The sequence below is a fragment of the Ictalurus punctatus genome, chromosome 3 (assembly GCF_001660625.3).
Source record: "Ictalurus punctatus breed USDA103 chromosome 3, Coco_2.0, whole genome shotgun sequence".
Lineage (NCBI taxonomy): Eukaryota > Metazoa > Chordata > Actinopteri > Siluriformes > Ictaluridae > Ictalurus > Ictalurus punctatus.
The window spans coordinates 19,975,087-19,991,683 of record NC_030418.2 but is presented as its reverse complement, the minus strand read 5'-3'; the positions used below and the strand labels follow the sequence as shown (position 1 = coordinate 19,991,683).

The 16,597-nt window shown below is 38.9% G+C and overlaps 1 protein-coding gene across 8 annotated transcripts in view; it reads left to right on the top strand.

Annotated features, from left to right (window-relative positions):
- The window catches only part of pax2a (paired box 2a), a 28,920-nt gene extending 12,628 nt beyond the window's left edge, over positions 1-16,292 (top strand). For 2 of the 8 annotated variants that reach the window (XM_017464236.3, XM_017464234.3), the window contains 6 exons: positions 1,437-1,612; positions 4,752-4,872; positions 10,137-10,346; positions 12,677-12,778; positions 14,413-14,499; positions 14,844-16,292. In XM_017464236.3, coding sequence (XP_017319725.1) covers positions 1,437-1,612; positions 4,752-4,872; positions 10,137-10,346; positions 12,677-12,778; positions 14,413-14,499; positions 14,844-14,965 — 818 coding nt within the window. In that variant the 3' untranslated portion in view covers positions 14,966-16,292. Of the gene's footprint in view, positions 1-1,436; positions 1,613-4,751; positions 4,873-10,136; positions 10,347-12,676; positions 12,779-14,412; positions 14,500-14,824 lie in introns of all 8 variants that reach the window. The other 6 variants (XM_017464247.3, XM_017464235.3, XM_017464244.3 and 3 more) reach the window with 3 other exon arrangements.
- Positions 16,293-16,597: the final 305 nt, after the last annotated feature.

Below are 16,597 nucleotides of genomic sequence, written 5' to 3'. Positions count from 1 at the left end.
ATTTTCTTCTGTACCAAAGAGAACAATTGAGTTTTATACAGCAACAACACACGGTCATATGAAAAGGCCCCCAAGGGAGAGGTCCATAAGAAATGGTTGACCTCAAATATGGAATGATTCAAATAATGGCAGGAAAAAAACAATATGAAAACCATACATGCCACAAGAGGGATTAATAGGAGGGAGAAATATATTGCTTCATTCTAGATGCTACTTCACACACACACACACACACACACACACACAGAGCTCTCTATCACAGCTCTCTATGGATCCATTTCTCTCTGAAAGTCAGGTTCATCCTATGGCTTCAGCCATTGAAAAAAGGTCAAGCTGCTGGGTGGAATGGCAATAACACTTCTGAAATGGTACTATCAGTGGAACATGATTGATCAATTGAATTCCATAGCACAGAAAAATGTGGGATTAAGTAGAGTATTATACGCACAATGAGTTGAGGCATGATGTTCATTTCAAGTTCATTTCGCCTCCCTCTTGCCACCAGATCAGGCAATCAATAGGGGCCTTGCATATCATATATCACCACACTCACGCCGAGGAGAGAACATAATCTGCAGCAAATTTAGAATGACAGATTTGTAAGGGAGCTAAAGTCAGAGGCTGGGAGGTTGGGTGGCTACTGGCGTGGCAGGCAGGTTAGCCGGAGATTTTCAGAAGCAAAACAAAGTGCTGGGAAAGCTCGTAAGGTGCTTTTAGTTAGGTGATAAGGTCAAAGGCCAAAGGGAAACTGCTCATTTGTTTATAGACAGTTTATCTGAAGGAAATGCATAAGCTAGAAGTCAAGCAGTGTAATTGTATTCAGGCTGTAGCTGGCCTCCCATTTTTTCCAGGGAAAAGCAATCTGAAAGTGAAAGCAGCATTACATTCTAAAGGAAATTGTGCCTTTAAATAATAGCACACCATTTCCACCCATCGCTGAATGAGAACAGCCCCCCTCCACCCGCTTATTGCTACAGCTCATACTAAAACACTTGGTCTTTCCAACATGTTTTTTACTGAAGGTAATCCATCAATTACTGTAGACCTACCACATGATGATGATGATGGTGGTGCTGATGCTGGACCAGGAAGGGGAGGTGAAGGTGGAAGAGAAGAACCACTCTTGCTTTCTCTCCTCCCCTTTTTCCTTTCCCTCTCCTTCAATCTTAGACTCTCGTTCCCCTCTCCCCTTCCCCTCCCACCCCCACCCCCCCATGCTGCCTTTCCACAGCTATTAGGATCTGTTTGAGGCCAGTGCTGACTGAATTTGAACTGATATACACCAATCATTCATCCCCGCTCTCACTGCTGGTGCTGAGAGATGCACTATCCTGAGCTGTGAGGAAGGGGGAAGGGGCTGAGGGCCTGCTCCAAGGAGAAATAGGGCCATAATGACTCCTACTAGCATGTGGCCTTGTCTCTCTCTTCTCTCATAGATGGCTCAGATGGCTCTGGCCCAAACAGTGATTCTCAGGGTAGTGTGGAGAGTTTACGAAAGCACCTGAGGGCTGATGCTTTCACTCAGCAGCAGCTGGAGGCTCTGGACCGGGTGTTTGAGCGGCCATCATACCCTGACGTCTTCCCAACATCAGAGCACATCAAACCAGAGCAGGTCAGTAAAAGCACAACTAGCTGCTAAATATTTATAACCAAGTTATATTTCAAATAAATTCATAATATCAAGCAAAAATATAAGCAACACAATGCCTTTTTTGTATTAGTTCCTAACCTAGCCTATTTAATACAAGATCATTCAATAATAATATAGTGAAAGGATCCAAAAGAGAATGCAAAAAATTTGATTTTCATTTTTTAAATGATAATGTTGTCAGAGCTCTACAAATTCATCCTATGCCGATCTGATGCTGATATCTAAGTAAGTTAGTGCAGACATCTCCCTGAATGTTGAATCTTGTATTTTATGTCATGATGCATAATGTTGCCCAAAAAGAACATAACATTCAAGTAACAAAATACGGTAAAATACATCACTGATCCAATACCAATCCAATGTTTCAAATTCATATCAGCTCCAGTACTAATATTGAGTACTAAATTGGTGCATTCCTAATTTTACCAGCTAACTGATTTGAGCACTTGGATAATAAACTGATTAAACTGATTTACAACCGATTACCACCCAACTGAGCACTTCCTATAAAACTAGCCCTCATAATTCCACTGCCAAATAAAATGCTGACAATCCTTTACAGTTTTTGTTCACAACATAAGCCTACTCAGGTAAACAGATTCATGTCTACCGTATACAAAATATGATTACTTTAATACTTTAATCCAAAACAACCCTATAACATTGACCAGTTTATAAATACAAAATTTTATTCTTATCACATTATCACTCATTTCTCATCTGCACAGCTTTAAAAAAAAAAAAGAAAAAAAGAAATAAAAAAGAATAATAATTTACTAAAAATATTCACATTTTAAACACATTGATTATATATTTTTACTGCCATAAAGATATTTTGATGAAAGCTTATGACTGAAATTTTAACAAATGTAAATATTGAAGTTAATACCATGTATAAATGTATTTCTAAATCAAAACATATTTTCTGATAAGTAGATTTTTATTAAACCGCTTCCTCAAACAAATACTTCTCATTTAGAAGCAACTCAGCCTTTTTTTTAATGAACTTTAAGAACAACCTCCTGGGTAAATCTCCCATTTAAAACTGGTTTTTGATTTGTTTATCATTTTTCTTGGTCACTGCATAACACCAAAAAGGTTTTTTAAATATTAAAATATAGTAAAAATGAAGAAATCACTTCTATGAGCAGCAACCTTTGACACATGGTACATTTTAAAACATCACATTTTTACATAAAAGCACAATGTATTATTTAAAATAAATAAATATATTTCTTAATTAATATTAAAAATCTCTTTCAATTTCACATTTCAATTGTAATTTCAGTGCATATTAAACCCATTTGATTTTTCTAAGCCTCAGTACAGCCAGAAATACAGTTTAAGTTTTTTAGCCTTGCTAAAAAATAATACAAGGGTCAAATCTTTTTATATCCTTTTATATACAGCCATCTTAGGCTTAACCTTTATTTACTTTCAATAGACTATTAAACAAGTGACTATTAATTTTTCCCTTGAAACTCCAAGTGGATGCCTATAAAGCAAATGCAGTGGCCTTAATTGAGTTCATTTTAATTTCTCTCCAATCGTGACGAATTACACTGGTGATAAATCAGGGGGACAGCCCTTACCTATTGGAAGATCAATAGCAAAACGAATTGAAAATGACTTGCAGTCTTAAAGAGAACCCAAAAAAGGTATAAAACAGCAAAGAAAGCAGTTTAGTGTGTGCAAAAAACAGTGCAGTGCCTGGAACAGTCCAGAAAAAAATCTCTTTTAATACAGTATAACATTAATCAGACCACATTCCCTTTTATTGGTCTCTTTTTGGCCTTCTTTTTAACTCTTGAAAGGATGAAGCTATTAGCCAATGTCTGGGGTCTGAAGCAAGGCATTAAAAAGCCATTTTGGAAATGCTGAAGTCAATGGATTCACCCCTCCTACACTTCTGCCAGCCATTTGGTCATCCTTTTCAGATGGCTCTTCAGTTGCCCCACGCCCAACCTGCTCCTATCTGCATGATAAAATGGCCGTTGTGCATCTGAGGCCAGGCCGAATAGAGAGGAACATCCGCCACTGGCCCAGTGAACAGTTGTATCAGACAATTAGAGTTTATCTGGGATAGAGACAGACAAGACTGGGGTCACGGCATTCCCCTTTGGGACACAGTCCCATTGAGATGCACAGATGCACGAACATATTCGCACACACACATACACAAACACACACCCAGAACACAAGATGAACACAGGAGCCGGAAGTCTCATTTCATTGTCAGAGAGGTTTGATAAAAGCATTGTAGTGTAAAGCATGCAGTAAGGCTGCTCATAAAGAGCATTTTTAGATGTTTCCTAATGTCATAGCCAGCCTAAATAGCTTTTAAGAATCTGGGCCTACCATAAAAATTACTGTCCCGACTAAAAAATTGAAACCACTAAAATTGTTTAATGATTGATTTAATGATAAACAATAAATATGCAAATCTTGTGTAGAGATTATTGTACCCAAAAACACAATTCAGCAACTAGAGCATACATGTACTGTGCTCTCACAATTATACAAATCTTATTAATTGTTCGTACTTACACATCTATGTGTCATCATTTCTTATTCCAAAGATAACAATTACAAACGGTTGGTTGTGGCTCTAGAAATGGGGCCACATGTTGGTAATCTAACAAAGCTCTTCCCTTGGCTGGTCATGGGGATGGCTGCAGTCAAGCACAAAGAGGCAGCTGACAGGCCTGCCTTTCAAGCTTCTCCAAATCCTACTCTCAGCCCTGCTCAAAAACCTAATGTATGCACTCACCATGCACATGGCCTCCCACCAAAATACACACACAGGCCTTTACAGTCTTGTTTCCTCTCCAGAAGTAGGAGGGAGATACTACAGAATTTCAGTATCACTATATTTCAGATGCTCATTTATAAAAGCTGGTCAGTAGAGCAGTAGGTAGCTTAACGTAGATGTTTCCGGTGCCTTCACTGGTGGCACATTTCATTTTTATAATACTGAGGAAAATGCCAAACAAAATATTGTGACTGGCACCTAATAAGCTTTACGAGTTTTACAACTGAATAAAAATTTAAGAAGTGAGCTTTGCTGTACACCTGTTTAAAATGTACCCCCATTTGGCAGGCTAACGAATACTCACTACCAGCACTGAACCCAGGACTGGACGAGGTCAAGCCCAGCCTATCCACCAGCGCCAGCTCCGAATTGGGCTCCAGCGTTTCCCAGAGCTACCCAGTAGTGGCAGGTAAGATAGCTGGGTTAGCTGTCCTAGTCTATCATGCAGAGCTGGCACGAGGGCTTATATTCATTGTCTGAACTTTTCTGATATGTATTGCGTGGTAAGGTGAGCTTCACAAGTGAATCTGGTGTTTCTATCTAAAGTGGTCAGATTAGTGTGACCTGCTCTGACTGACAGTGTGACAGAATACCTCTCACTGGTGAGACAGGTGATGTTACGTGCATTACAGAGTGGGAATATTCGATTTGATGACTGGAGTGCTGACTGACAGTGTCAAGTACGTCACCATGCAGTAACTGGCATCTACCTTTTCTTTCTGAGGAATAGAGGATGAAAACAAGGAGCAATCTTGTGAAAATATGCCTTTGTGAAGAAGGTTGTCTTTGGCCTGTATAGAAGATTCCTGGTTAGGAACAGGACTTTGTGTTTTGCTCTACAACAATATCCCCCCCATCCTCCCTCTTGTCTTCCGGTATTGTAGTGGTTAATGTCAGGCCTACTAATTGAAATATTGTTTCACTGTAGCTGCTGTTATTACCTCAGAGAAGGTTAAGTTTACTGATAGCCAACTGTCGCGCTGAGATTAATATGCTGAGCTTTTAATAAAATTCACATAATTATGCACGAGCCATCAAAGCCAATGAGTTCTGTGGGGGCGTAGGACAGGATGATTGAAAATAGCTGTGCCCCTTCTCAAATGATAGCCGGCCAGGGTTATGTGAAAAGAAAGGGCTTTTTGCGTCTCGGTAATATGTGGGAGGTAGGATTCCCTCCAGAAAGTTGGGCCCCTGGAGAAGAAAGGTGTGTTTTTGTCCTTTGTATGAAAGCAGTCTCGGTCTGGGAAGCACCCTCATGGCAGGTGGCCTTTCTTGCACCTGGGATGTGACTCCGCAGGGGGTCTCGAGGCAGACCACCTTACACTTCACCAAACAAACTCCCCCTCATACATGCTTCTTCATAATTAATAAAGACAAAAGTATATGACGACCTACAATCAGTGTGTCGCAATGTTTTTCATACAGTAAGAAAGAAAGATTCAGTTCTGACAGAATTTATAACTGTTATGTGAATTCTTTGATATGAAACGATAATGTAGTTATTTTCAACACTAGGCATAAATATCTTCACTGGAAAGACTTGAGCATTAAGTGTTTCGCATGGTATTTTAAATGACTTTTGGCAGTAATAACTCAATTTATAATGCAGCGCTGAGCAAGTAATGTAGGGTTATATGCAATAACTGGATGTTCTAGCATGTGATAAACTCTGGAAATGGCTATAAGGACTAAGTTAAAAGAGGTGCTAAATTATCCTCTGCATTTACACTGAGAGTTAATTTAGAATAAATGACTCCCTGCCATTGGATAGAGCTGCAGATTATGGCCATTCACTGCAATGTTTTCCTGAGCTAATTAAAATTCACGCTGTCATTGATCATGTTGATTTTATGCCATGACATTTGCATAATCTATTAAAGATGAATGATTAATGAATTCTTCATTACAAAAACAGAAATTGGAATTTTAAGAGCGTGAGACATAGAAGACACGGCTCCTTTCTGTTTGCTGTTTATCCTATTACTGTAAGGAATTAGCGCTGCTGTTGAGTGTCTGAAAAAGGCAAGAAGCCCTGTTAGGTAACTGGATTAATTCTTTGTAAAGTCAAAGTTTTAGAAACAGTGGCATTTCTGTTTTCCACAGCAGTTTCAATAACGTGAATTAATGTTGTAGTGGATGTACATAGTACACGCAATAAAAAATAGTGATAAGTGCAAGAACATGCATAATACTTAAATAGGTACAGATAATCCTGATGTGTGATTAGGCACAAAAAACTTCTGAGAACTGAGATAATCCTTTAAATATCAGTTTAATAAATTCCCAATTTTTATTTGGGTAAAATAAACTGCTTTTGTGATATTTTTGTCCGACTTTCTTATCAGTGCCCAAGAGGCTTACCTATATGAGTCAGTCCCATCCAATACTCATGCACTAACAGTAAGGGGAAGGGAAAAAAACAACAACAACAACAAAAAAAAAAAACAAAGGCATGATTTATTCCAAGTTTGGAAAAAGAACTTGGATGCTTTCCAGATATGACTTGTCTTTTATAAAGGCCGTTTTGCACATACCTCTGGAATGAATAGCCAGTGCACATTCTTAAGCGCCCTCCCTGCAGAGGCATATAATGGAAGTCTTCCTGGTGCCAGTGGGATGGCACCGAATAAATGGGCACCCCTCTGACCCACTGAAAACCTGAGCAGGTGCTGAAGGGATCTCCCTTGTTCCAAATCTCTTCAGAGAGATGGTAGGAGGAGAAGGTGGGGGTGAGGGCTGCGCCTGAAAGCAACAGAGCTCCATGTCTAGAGGCTCTGTTAAAAAAAAAAAAAAGGGAAAAAAGGAAAGAAATAAAAAGCATGGGGAAGGAGAAGGAGAAGTTAGAAGAAAAAGCAGCATACGCAGGCTGAGAGAAAGAAAAGGCTGCTTTGTGCTGGCCTATGCTGCTGATGAGCTTCGGCTGAAATATATCCGCCAGAGAGCCATTTTTTAAGTGTGGCTTGGTATTCTCCAGTGAGCAGCAAACAACAGGCAGCCAGCTAGGCTCAGGCGCCTCATGTGTGGCCCTGTGACAAACTACCTGTGTCTCAGCTCAGCACAGCCCCGCCAGGCCTGCTGCCCAAATTAATGTTTATTTCATCCTCATAGTGGCACACTAACCTTTGAGCACACATGACTTTTAACACATAGGTTTGGAAGTCAACATTAATTGACCTTACCCAACATGTCTTCGCTTTCAGTTGATTAAGGTGTTTCAGTATTATTATTTTTGTGGTCTGTGATAAATTCCTAGTTCCTTAACATTGAAAATTGAAGTCAGTAACTTAAGTAGTCCCATACAGGGCATATTTCCCCCTCATTCCCAGTCTTCCCTGGATACCGTCCGGATCCACAGTGACTCTTACCATGATAAAGTGGTTACTAAAGGTGAATAAATGAATGCATTTTTGATGTTGTTTTTGCATACATGAAGTCATGAAATGAATGCAGGTGACTTTTTTATAAAAAAAGAAGAAAAAAGTCACTCCCTGCCCCTCCCATCATGATCTGCACCCATGTGAAACCATACAATGGAGAGAGAGAGAGAGAGAGAGAGAGAGAGAGAGAGACAGAGAGAGAGAGAGAGACAGAGAGAACTCTATAGCTGGAGCTGATGTGATGTGTTTTGCTGAGAGAGCACCTCAGCGCAGACCTGTGTTTATCTCCCATCTCAGTAATCAGGAGGCTGACAGCCTTCCCTTTTGCAGGCCTCGCTCGTCCACAGGACAATAAGCAACAGCACTTCTGATTAGTTTCAAAGTTCACTGATCTCGAACACTAAGCCTGGGTCAGTGTAGCTCAGTGCCCTTGTTTGTCTGCCAACAGGAGAGCACAGTGTATGAAAACAGGAGGTCTAATTCCGCTCAAAGCTTTTCTTTCCCTCTTGTTTACTGGCCTCTAAGGTTTTCATCTTGAAAGTCGAGCTTTATGACCAACATCACGTTCCGTAAAATATAGTCATCAGAGCTGTTCGTTTTTTATACCTCCTCTTAACCCCTTTTGTGTGAATGGCAGCAAAAATTTTATATTCTCTAACAAGTTCTCTAGTAAAAAGCGATGTTTATTATTCGGGTACTGTATGCAGATGTCGCTGTTAGGTTAGAGCCACTCGAAAGAAGAAAATCGGCCATTGATTTGTATGGGAATGGGGTCAGTTAAGTTGCCTTATTTGCTAGCGTTAGGTCTAAAAGGGTTATCAGGGTTGCATCTGACAGAAAGGAGACTTTATCTTAATGAGGGATTCTGTGCACACAGCTTGGTTGTAAAACAACAATAGTTGGGAAGCAGCTAATGAGGCTATCATGGAGCTGTGAGAGCCCTCCCAACAGGCCAGGCCAATATAACAGAGGAGGATGTTAAAGAAGATGAGTAAGGGAGAAAGAGAGAGAATGGATTTTTTAAGTTGCAGGAGCAAATCCACCATGGTGAATGAAAAAGAACAGGTTTCATCAAACAGAAGGCATTAATTTTAATGTTTCGAATGGAAGTATTTGTTATTATTTGTAGAAGCATTTTCAACGTGCCGATACTATTTTCCTACAACCAAACCTTTGGGAAATATCCCTGATATTTGTGTCTGATTTATCTGGGAGGATTACTGTTGGTTGTTGACGTTATTGTAGAGCTAAAGTATACACAGAAACCTCAAATTTGTCCACCCCCCCAAAAAAAACCCTGCTTTCCAATAATGAGAATGCCAATTATAACTCATTGGTCAAAATTTGTTCTATAATAAGTCTTGTTGCATAGATTTATTACAAGGCTTTTGCTTTCTGAAATCAAATATATTCTATGCATTTGCTGTTGCACAAAAAAAAAGAAAGAAAAAGCACCACGTCTGTGCTGGAAACAGGAGTTATCTCTAACCTGACACTTTGCATTCGACTCAAAGAAAAAGCCCAAGGGTTTTGGCTGAGAAAGATACATCTGACTCTTTAAAGTAAAGAAAGCTCTTTACGCTCTGGGATTTACATTCACAAGGTGCAAGAGATGACCACGTTAGATTCCATTCGGTTAACAATGTGTGTTTAAGGTATCGCCAGGGTGATCATGTGTGGATCAGTCGCCTCTACACAGTGTTACACTGAACTGTGTCTTATAGACCGTGTGTCCTGTACATGCTAACTCATCCCTACACACACACACACACACACACACACACACACACACACACACACACACACACACACACACACACAGGTAGAACACAAGTCATGGTGGATCATAAACTTAAATTAAATAAAATTGCTTCAAATTGCATCACATTTGATCACAGTTAATATTATATTATTAACTATTACAACTATAATAATAATAATGTATTATTATTATTATTATTATTATTATTATTAATATTATTAATATTATTATTATTATTATGACTACAAATTAGCTAAATTATTTAAGTGTTTATTTATTAATCAGAGAAATCACTGAGTTTTACAAACTTCCAATTTGGCCATCTAGAAATAGCACTAAGATATTTTAAATTGCGATGTATTGCATTACACATTATCATCATAGTCAAACAACTCCCATCTTTCTTTTTTTGTTTTGATTGAGTGCTCCCATTCTCATCATCATCCGTCATTAATTTTTTTTTTCGTCCATGGGTGTGCCTGTGCATTGTCTGATTGTGTGTGTGGCTTTTGTTTTGTTTCTTCACCCTGGCAGAATCCCATTCCTCCATGGTGTGTGTTAAGCAAGAGCCACACGAGGCTTCGCTGGCTCCTTTCACCCCCTCTTCACTTGCAGCCTCGGGGCTAGCGGAACTGTTGCCCTTCCAGCCTGGTGTGTCAGTAGACGCCTCCACCCCCTGCTACGGTGCCTATGGCCACCATGGCCCCAGCTACGGCCAGTACGCAAGCCAGCCTATTATAGCAGGTACAACCTCATTTGAGAGAGAGAGAGAAAAAAAAATCATTGTACCCTGCGCTGGTTGGGGGGAGACAGCTACTGTCCTACTGTAGCCCAGAGCTACTAGCTACCATAAAACATAAATGGCTTTATCTAATGCATTTTTTTATGCTGTGAAAGTCTAAAGATAGACCTTCACCATCTTGTTTCAGATTATCTACATTACCAAATATTGTGTGTGTGTGTCTGTGTGTGTGTGTGAAAGAGAGAGAGAGAGAGAGAGAGTGAGAGAGAGAGAGAGAGAGAGAGAGAGAGAGAGTACATGATCATTAATTTCAAAATACCAGATTTTTTTTTTTCAAAATGCACAAAAATAACTCTTTATCACTTTTCTGAATATTATCAGTTTCTTATTGAAAGACTCACTAACCCTGATGTATAGATGGGCAGAAACATAATAAAGGTTAAACCTAATCAAGAAAGAAACCAAATATTTTACAGAATACAACAGTAAAATTGTCAATAATAAAAACTACCACCACCAACAACGACAACAACATTAATTTAAAAAAAAAACAGGAGGCCAATAATAATAATAATAATAATAATAATAATAATAATAATAATAATAGCCATTGTTTAGACTTGTCTTCAGTGCTTTGTTGCATTTATGATTGCTCAGTCTGTCCTTCCCTCATTTTTCTTGTACACACTGAATGACGATTTGTGTAGCCCCAGGCTGTGCTGAATTCAGCGTGCAAGTTTAAGCGACTCTGTTCTCAGAGAGCTTGGAATTTCAATCTGATCTAATCTGCTCATTTTCTTTATGGTCACAGCACCTTGTGTCTCAGGGAGACAGTGCTAAAAAGAGAGCGCTGATGATCATTAGGTTCATTTCACTACATTTGCTTCACTCTGAAAGCTGCTCCCCTGTATCCTGATCATTATAGTAATTACAATGTTCTGATTAGGATTTGCCCACAGGATCTTTAAATTTGTAGCTGATTTATTTTGCCTACACACAACAACCAACCTAGACAACTGTGATTATTTGTATAGCAATGTATAGTCATTTCAGACAAGCAACTCTAATGAGGAATCGCATATTAGCTTTGAACAACCACTCATGAAACAAATGCCATTAGCAGTCTGTCGATAACTGTGTCAAAGGTATAAATCATGTTAATTTTTTTTTTTTTTAAATGGTATCTATATTTTATCATTAATATTATTTATGTAAGAAATAGTCTTTTAAGACTACTGCGCTACAGTTTCATTAACCAACGTAGTCTCAGTGTTAATGGTTATAACACTTCATCTTTATTCACATGAAATTGAATGAAATTTACTCACATCATCATTTGAACGATAGGCTATTTTTTTGTATGAGGTTCTATTAGTACATTTCTACAGTGCAAATTGTGAGTATTTTTGACTTTAGACTCCTGTTGCCTAATAAGTCTGAGGGAATGTGTTCCTACATAACCATCATTGACCCTCATGCTAACAAAGACAGAGGCCCTGTAAAGGTCTGCATGTCCCACAACCAGTTTATCTGCCAGGCAAGCTGGCCATAACCCCCAATTACAACACTGAAAATGGAGGCCAAGTGTATTTCTAGTCCTCAGCTGTCCTTCGGTATGGGCTCTGACAAATAACATGGCTCAGTTCTGTTCATCCATGTCACTTCAGCATGAGTAAAAACTGGCTGTCAGTGTTGCTCTGTGAAAGTGTGAAAGTTGAAGCCTGAAATGATCTAGGAAGAATGAAAAGCTGTGGAGGTGCTTTTGCGTTCTGCTGTGTAAGCAGTTTTTGAATGGTAAAGTGGAGACAAGATGACTTTTGACCACAGCGTGGTTTACCAGTAATGAGTTTCAGACCATATAGCCTTATTGTTTGTCTTTCTAATCATCTGTGGCTGCTTTGTTGGCACTCTCTTTGGTAAGTGATGAGATTTAGATCGTAGCATTATTGGTGATTAGCGATACTGGCATTGTGTAAAAGGAGAAGAAATGCTATGACATGATTGAAAGTATTATTATTACTACTACTATTACTACTACTATTATATATTATTATTATTATCATTATTATTATTATTATTATTATTATTATTGTGCATAAGGTCACATATCTTGCCAGTGTGTTACTTTATCACGCTTTAAAGCTTAGGGCACTTTTCCAGTTTATTTTATGCACCATAAACTTTACTGTGAATACTATGCAGTCCACACAACCCCATGCCTTACCCCAAGCCTATATCAGCTAGCAATTGGATTTTTGCTTGTAAAGTACACAAAAATATATCTGGCTTGGTCTCAGAATTGCTCTTACATTCTTCACCACTTTCCTTTCAGGTCGAGACATGGCCAGCACGACTCTCCCAGGTTACCCCCCTCACGTCCCCCCCACTGGGCAAGGCAGCTACCCCACCTCAACACTTGCTGGAATGGTTCCTGGTGAGTCATATTACTGGTTTTATGAGGCCGTTAAGTTTAAGCGAGCTCATAATATTTTCAGTCAGTAGTCCTCACCAATTGACCATCTTCAGCAAACTTGAGATCATTCCAAATCAATATAAAGTTCTTAAAGAAATGTTTGATAGCCTTACTTTTCAAATTTTGCTGAGGCTGACAACTAAACTAAAGTGTCAGGTAAAAATCATACTCAACAGTTGATATAGTATTGATAGATTAACGCTAACAATGATAAGCACAGTGGGAATAAGAAGGGCTAGCCATGCAGTGAGTAACGACAGTAAGGACAGGTAATTGACCTGTAAGCAAGCATCAGGCCGCTTATTGGATGCGCAGGAGCAAATTAGCACTACTCAATAAGCGATCAAGGCACAGGATATAGGACAGTTCCTCTCAGTTCCACACGGGTTCCAATGTTCATTATCCCCCCCCCCCCCCCCCCAAAGTGTTCTCACGGACCATCGATAAACAGGGCTCTCTTGCCCCAGCCTCCAGTGCTGCAGAGCGTATCTCTTTCCCCCTCTACTTAACCTGCAGTTCAGGTTCACAGCAAACAGTTAAGGGTCACAAAACAGCGGGCAGGAAGGCCTGTAAATATTTAAATCACTATCTCTCTCAGGGACCCAGCTTGAGTTTCACTGCCAGCCACCAGGTCAGGATGCAATCTGGCAACAGAGTGGTGCCCTCTCCCCAAACAGCGCACACACAAACACACATACAAACATACACATACCACAACATCCATTCTTTACAGTACAAGGCCAGACAGAGCTCAGCTAAGATCCCCCCAAAAAAGCATTGTTTCCACACTTTATCCTGAGTGTAGGAATAAGATTGGCTGAAAATCTGTCTCACAGCATCTGCAAAGACATCTGCACAGAGAGCGAAACATTAAAAGACAAATATTTTACATCAAACACAAAAGGATTCTTGCTACGGGCACTGTTGAGTGCTTCAGCCAGATTCAGTCTCGGTGGGATTGCCCAGCCAGCAAACATGAATACATTTTGCAGGACAAATTTAATTCAGTGACAGAATTCATTTGTTGGGCAAACATATCTTTATAGGTACATCAAATCTGTCTTCATCAAAGATTCATTTTCACTGGTCACACACACACACACACACACACACACAGAAATCCTCTTAAATCCAGGAGCCATGGGTTTAATGTGCACTCCTATTTATCTGCTCCCAGAACAACTAAGATTTAGTGACAGACCCCAAAACACTGTTAAAGCAAAAGCCATTCCTCACCAGCTTCATATAAACCCCAGCCTTTATTGTCTCATAAAAGAAAGAAACGTGCGGACCAACAGCATTGCTCACTGACACACTCACGACTACTATCCAAAAGTCTAAGCTATATAAAGAGAATGAGAAGAGGGTGTGAACAAAAATGAGTAACATGGGGATCTTTTGGAAGTCCAAGTTTGTCAAAAGCTGGAGGAGAGAAGCATTTAAAGAAATAAGCCTCAAAATATAGAAGATGATTAGAACTATGGAAAATGTTAACCAAATACAGAAGAAGGAAAGCCTAAAATGATAGGGGGGAACCATTTGGTGCAGTTGATCAGATCTACCCTCTCTTAGACTGGGATTTGTTTTGTTTTTAGGAAGCGATTTTTCAGGAAACCCCTACTCCCATCCACAATACACAACCTACAATGAAGCTTGGAGGTTCAGCAACCCTGCACTATTAAGTGAGTATTAACACTACCTATCTTGTACGAAATTGGTGAATTCAAAGTGGATTTGTTCATTTAATAATTGAACAAATGTCATCTTGAGCACATTTTAATTCACAGATTAGCATCTAGTTTGTTACTGAAGTTATTTCCTGAAGAGACAAAAATGAAAGATTATCATAACTTTAAAACAATTACTCAATTACTCTAAGTGTCATTGTCCTGTATAACAATAGCTGATTTTTGATTTGAAGTGAGACTGTATTCTCTCCTGCTTTAAAGCGGGCCTGTACATTGCACTGGTTGTTTTCAAACGGTCCGCTCTTCTGTTAACTTCCAGGTTCCCCTTATTATTATAGTGCCGCATCCCGGGGCTCGGCCCCTCCCACTGCTGCCACTGCCTATGACCGCCACTAGTTACCATGGCAACCACGTCACTCTGCAGCAACACAACCATGATCCACGCATCGCACCAGTGTGAACAGTGTTACGGTCCAACATGGCCATTCAGCGTGGCTCCACCATCTTCAGTTTCGCGGGGTCAGCCAGAGATTAGGAGGGTCAAGCAGCCGTGAATTTTCCCTCCTGTGATTCTTTGATGCCCCCCACTTCAATCATTGATGTCTGAGCCCCTGTTTTTCAACTCGCTGAACAATGACTGTAAAATTTCCCTAAAGACTCTGAAAGATTATACAAAATCTATATATATTATAAGATATAAAACAAGACAAACCATGTGAAAAATACAAAGTTAACACGTGATTTTTTTTTTTTTTTTGCTGTTGTTTGTTTCTTTTTTCCATCAATCATTGCATTCCTTTACATACTGTTTGTAGTACCATCAACCAAGGATTAAAATAAGGCAATTTGGGATTGTCCTTTGCCAGTGTCTAAACCTCTCATGGACAGATCAGTTATGCAAGAGGTGCAGTTATAGGAAAGAAGAGCACTGCAGTGGAAAGCATCACCTCAAACCCTCTATCAATAATCAGATGTTGTGATAATATCAAAAGGCTTACATCATGTTCTGTGAGACACAATCATTTGTAAAAGAATAAAAAGGTAACGAAAGGCCTGAAGATAAATTCATTCTCCTTTATTGTTACATATTCAAGATTATGACAGGTTTTTGTTCAGGTGCTACATCATAACCAATATCATGATTTGCTCCTTTTTGCACTATTTAATTACAACATTTTAATGAGGTCAGTGAGAAAGCAAAGTTTGTCCAATGATATGTATAAACATGTAAAACTCATTCTATACTGGACAAAACAGCAGAAAATATTCAGACACCTTTAACTATTGCTTCCACTTGTTTTTATGTTTTCTATTTGTTCATGTTTTATGAATGTTCAAAAAAAAAAAAAAAAACACAGTGGCGTGTTCTTATGACATATTACTGGGCCATTATCGTCTGTACTAAAAAATAGTCTTACTGTTAAATTATTTTTATACTTTTTACATAAACCTAGTACTCATGTTAAACAGAAGATTGATTTCTACTCTCATGTCAACATAAATGACACTCCTAGTATTGCCTTACAACTTTTTAAAGGTTTGGGTGAAAACTGGCTCCAGTCCTGAGAGGTAGATATGCAAGTAACACAGCTTTTGTGTTTTAGATCAATGTTTCTAGGTGGGACGTTTAAATCCGTGAAAAACAAAAAACAAAAACCATCCATTCCATCATCTCCAGAAAATGTAAAGTGAATGTACTTTTACCACATTTGCCAAAGACTTAGTTTGATATTTAATATTTTATTTGCAGTATCTGTATGCATTAATAAAGCAGTATTATGTTTTAATAGTAGTCAACACTGATTCTATGTGGTAATGTTAAACAAAACACAAAGCTCCATCAAATGCACATTACAGTGTACACACACAAGGTGTTTTCCGTTAGTCAATGTTACATCATTTGCAACAAATTGCTGCTTTGTAGAATTTGTGTATAATGTGAAGACAATTCTTCAATGTATATAAGATCATCTACATCTGACCATTGCAGTATCGTAGTAATTTACTGATTTCATTTGTAGATATGCAAACTGAAAGAAAAAAAAAAAAAAAAAAAAAAAAGATTACATACATTTGTGTCTTAGGTGTTGTG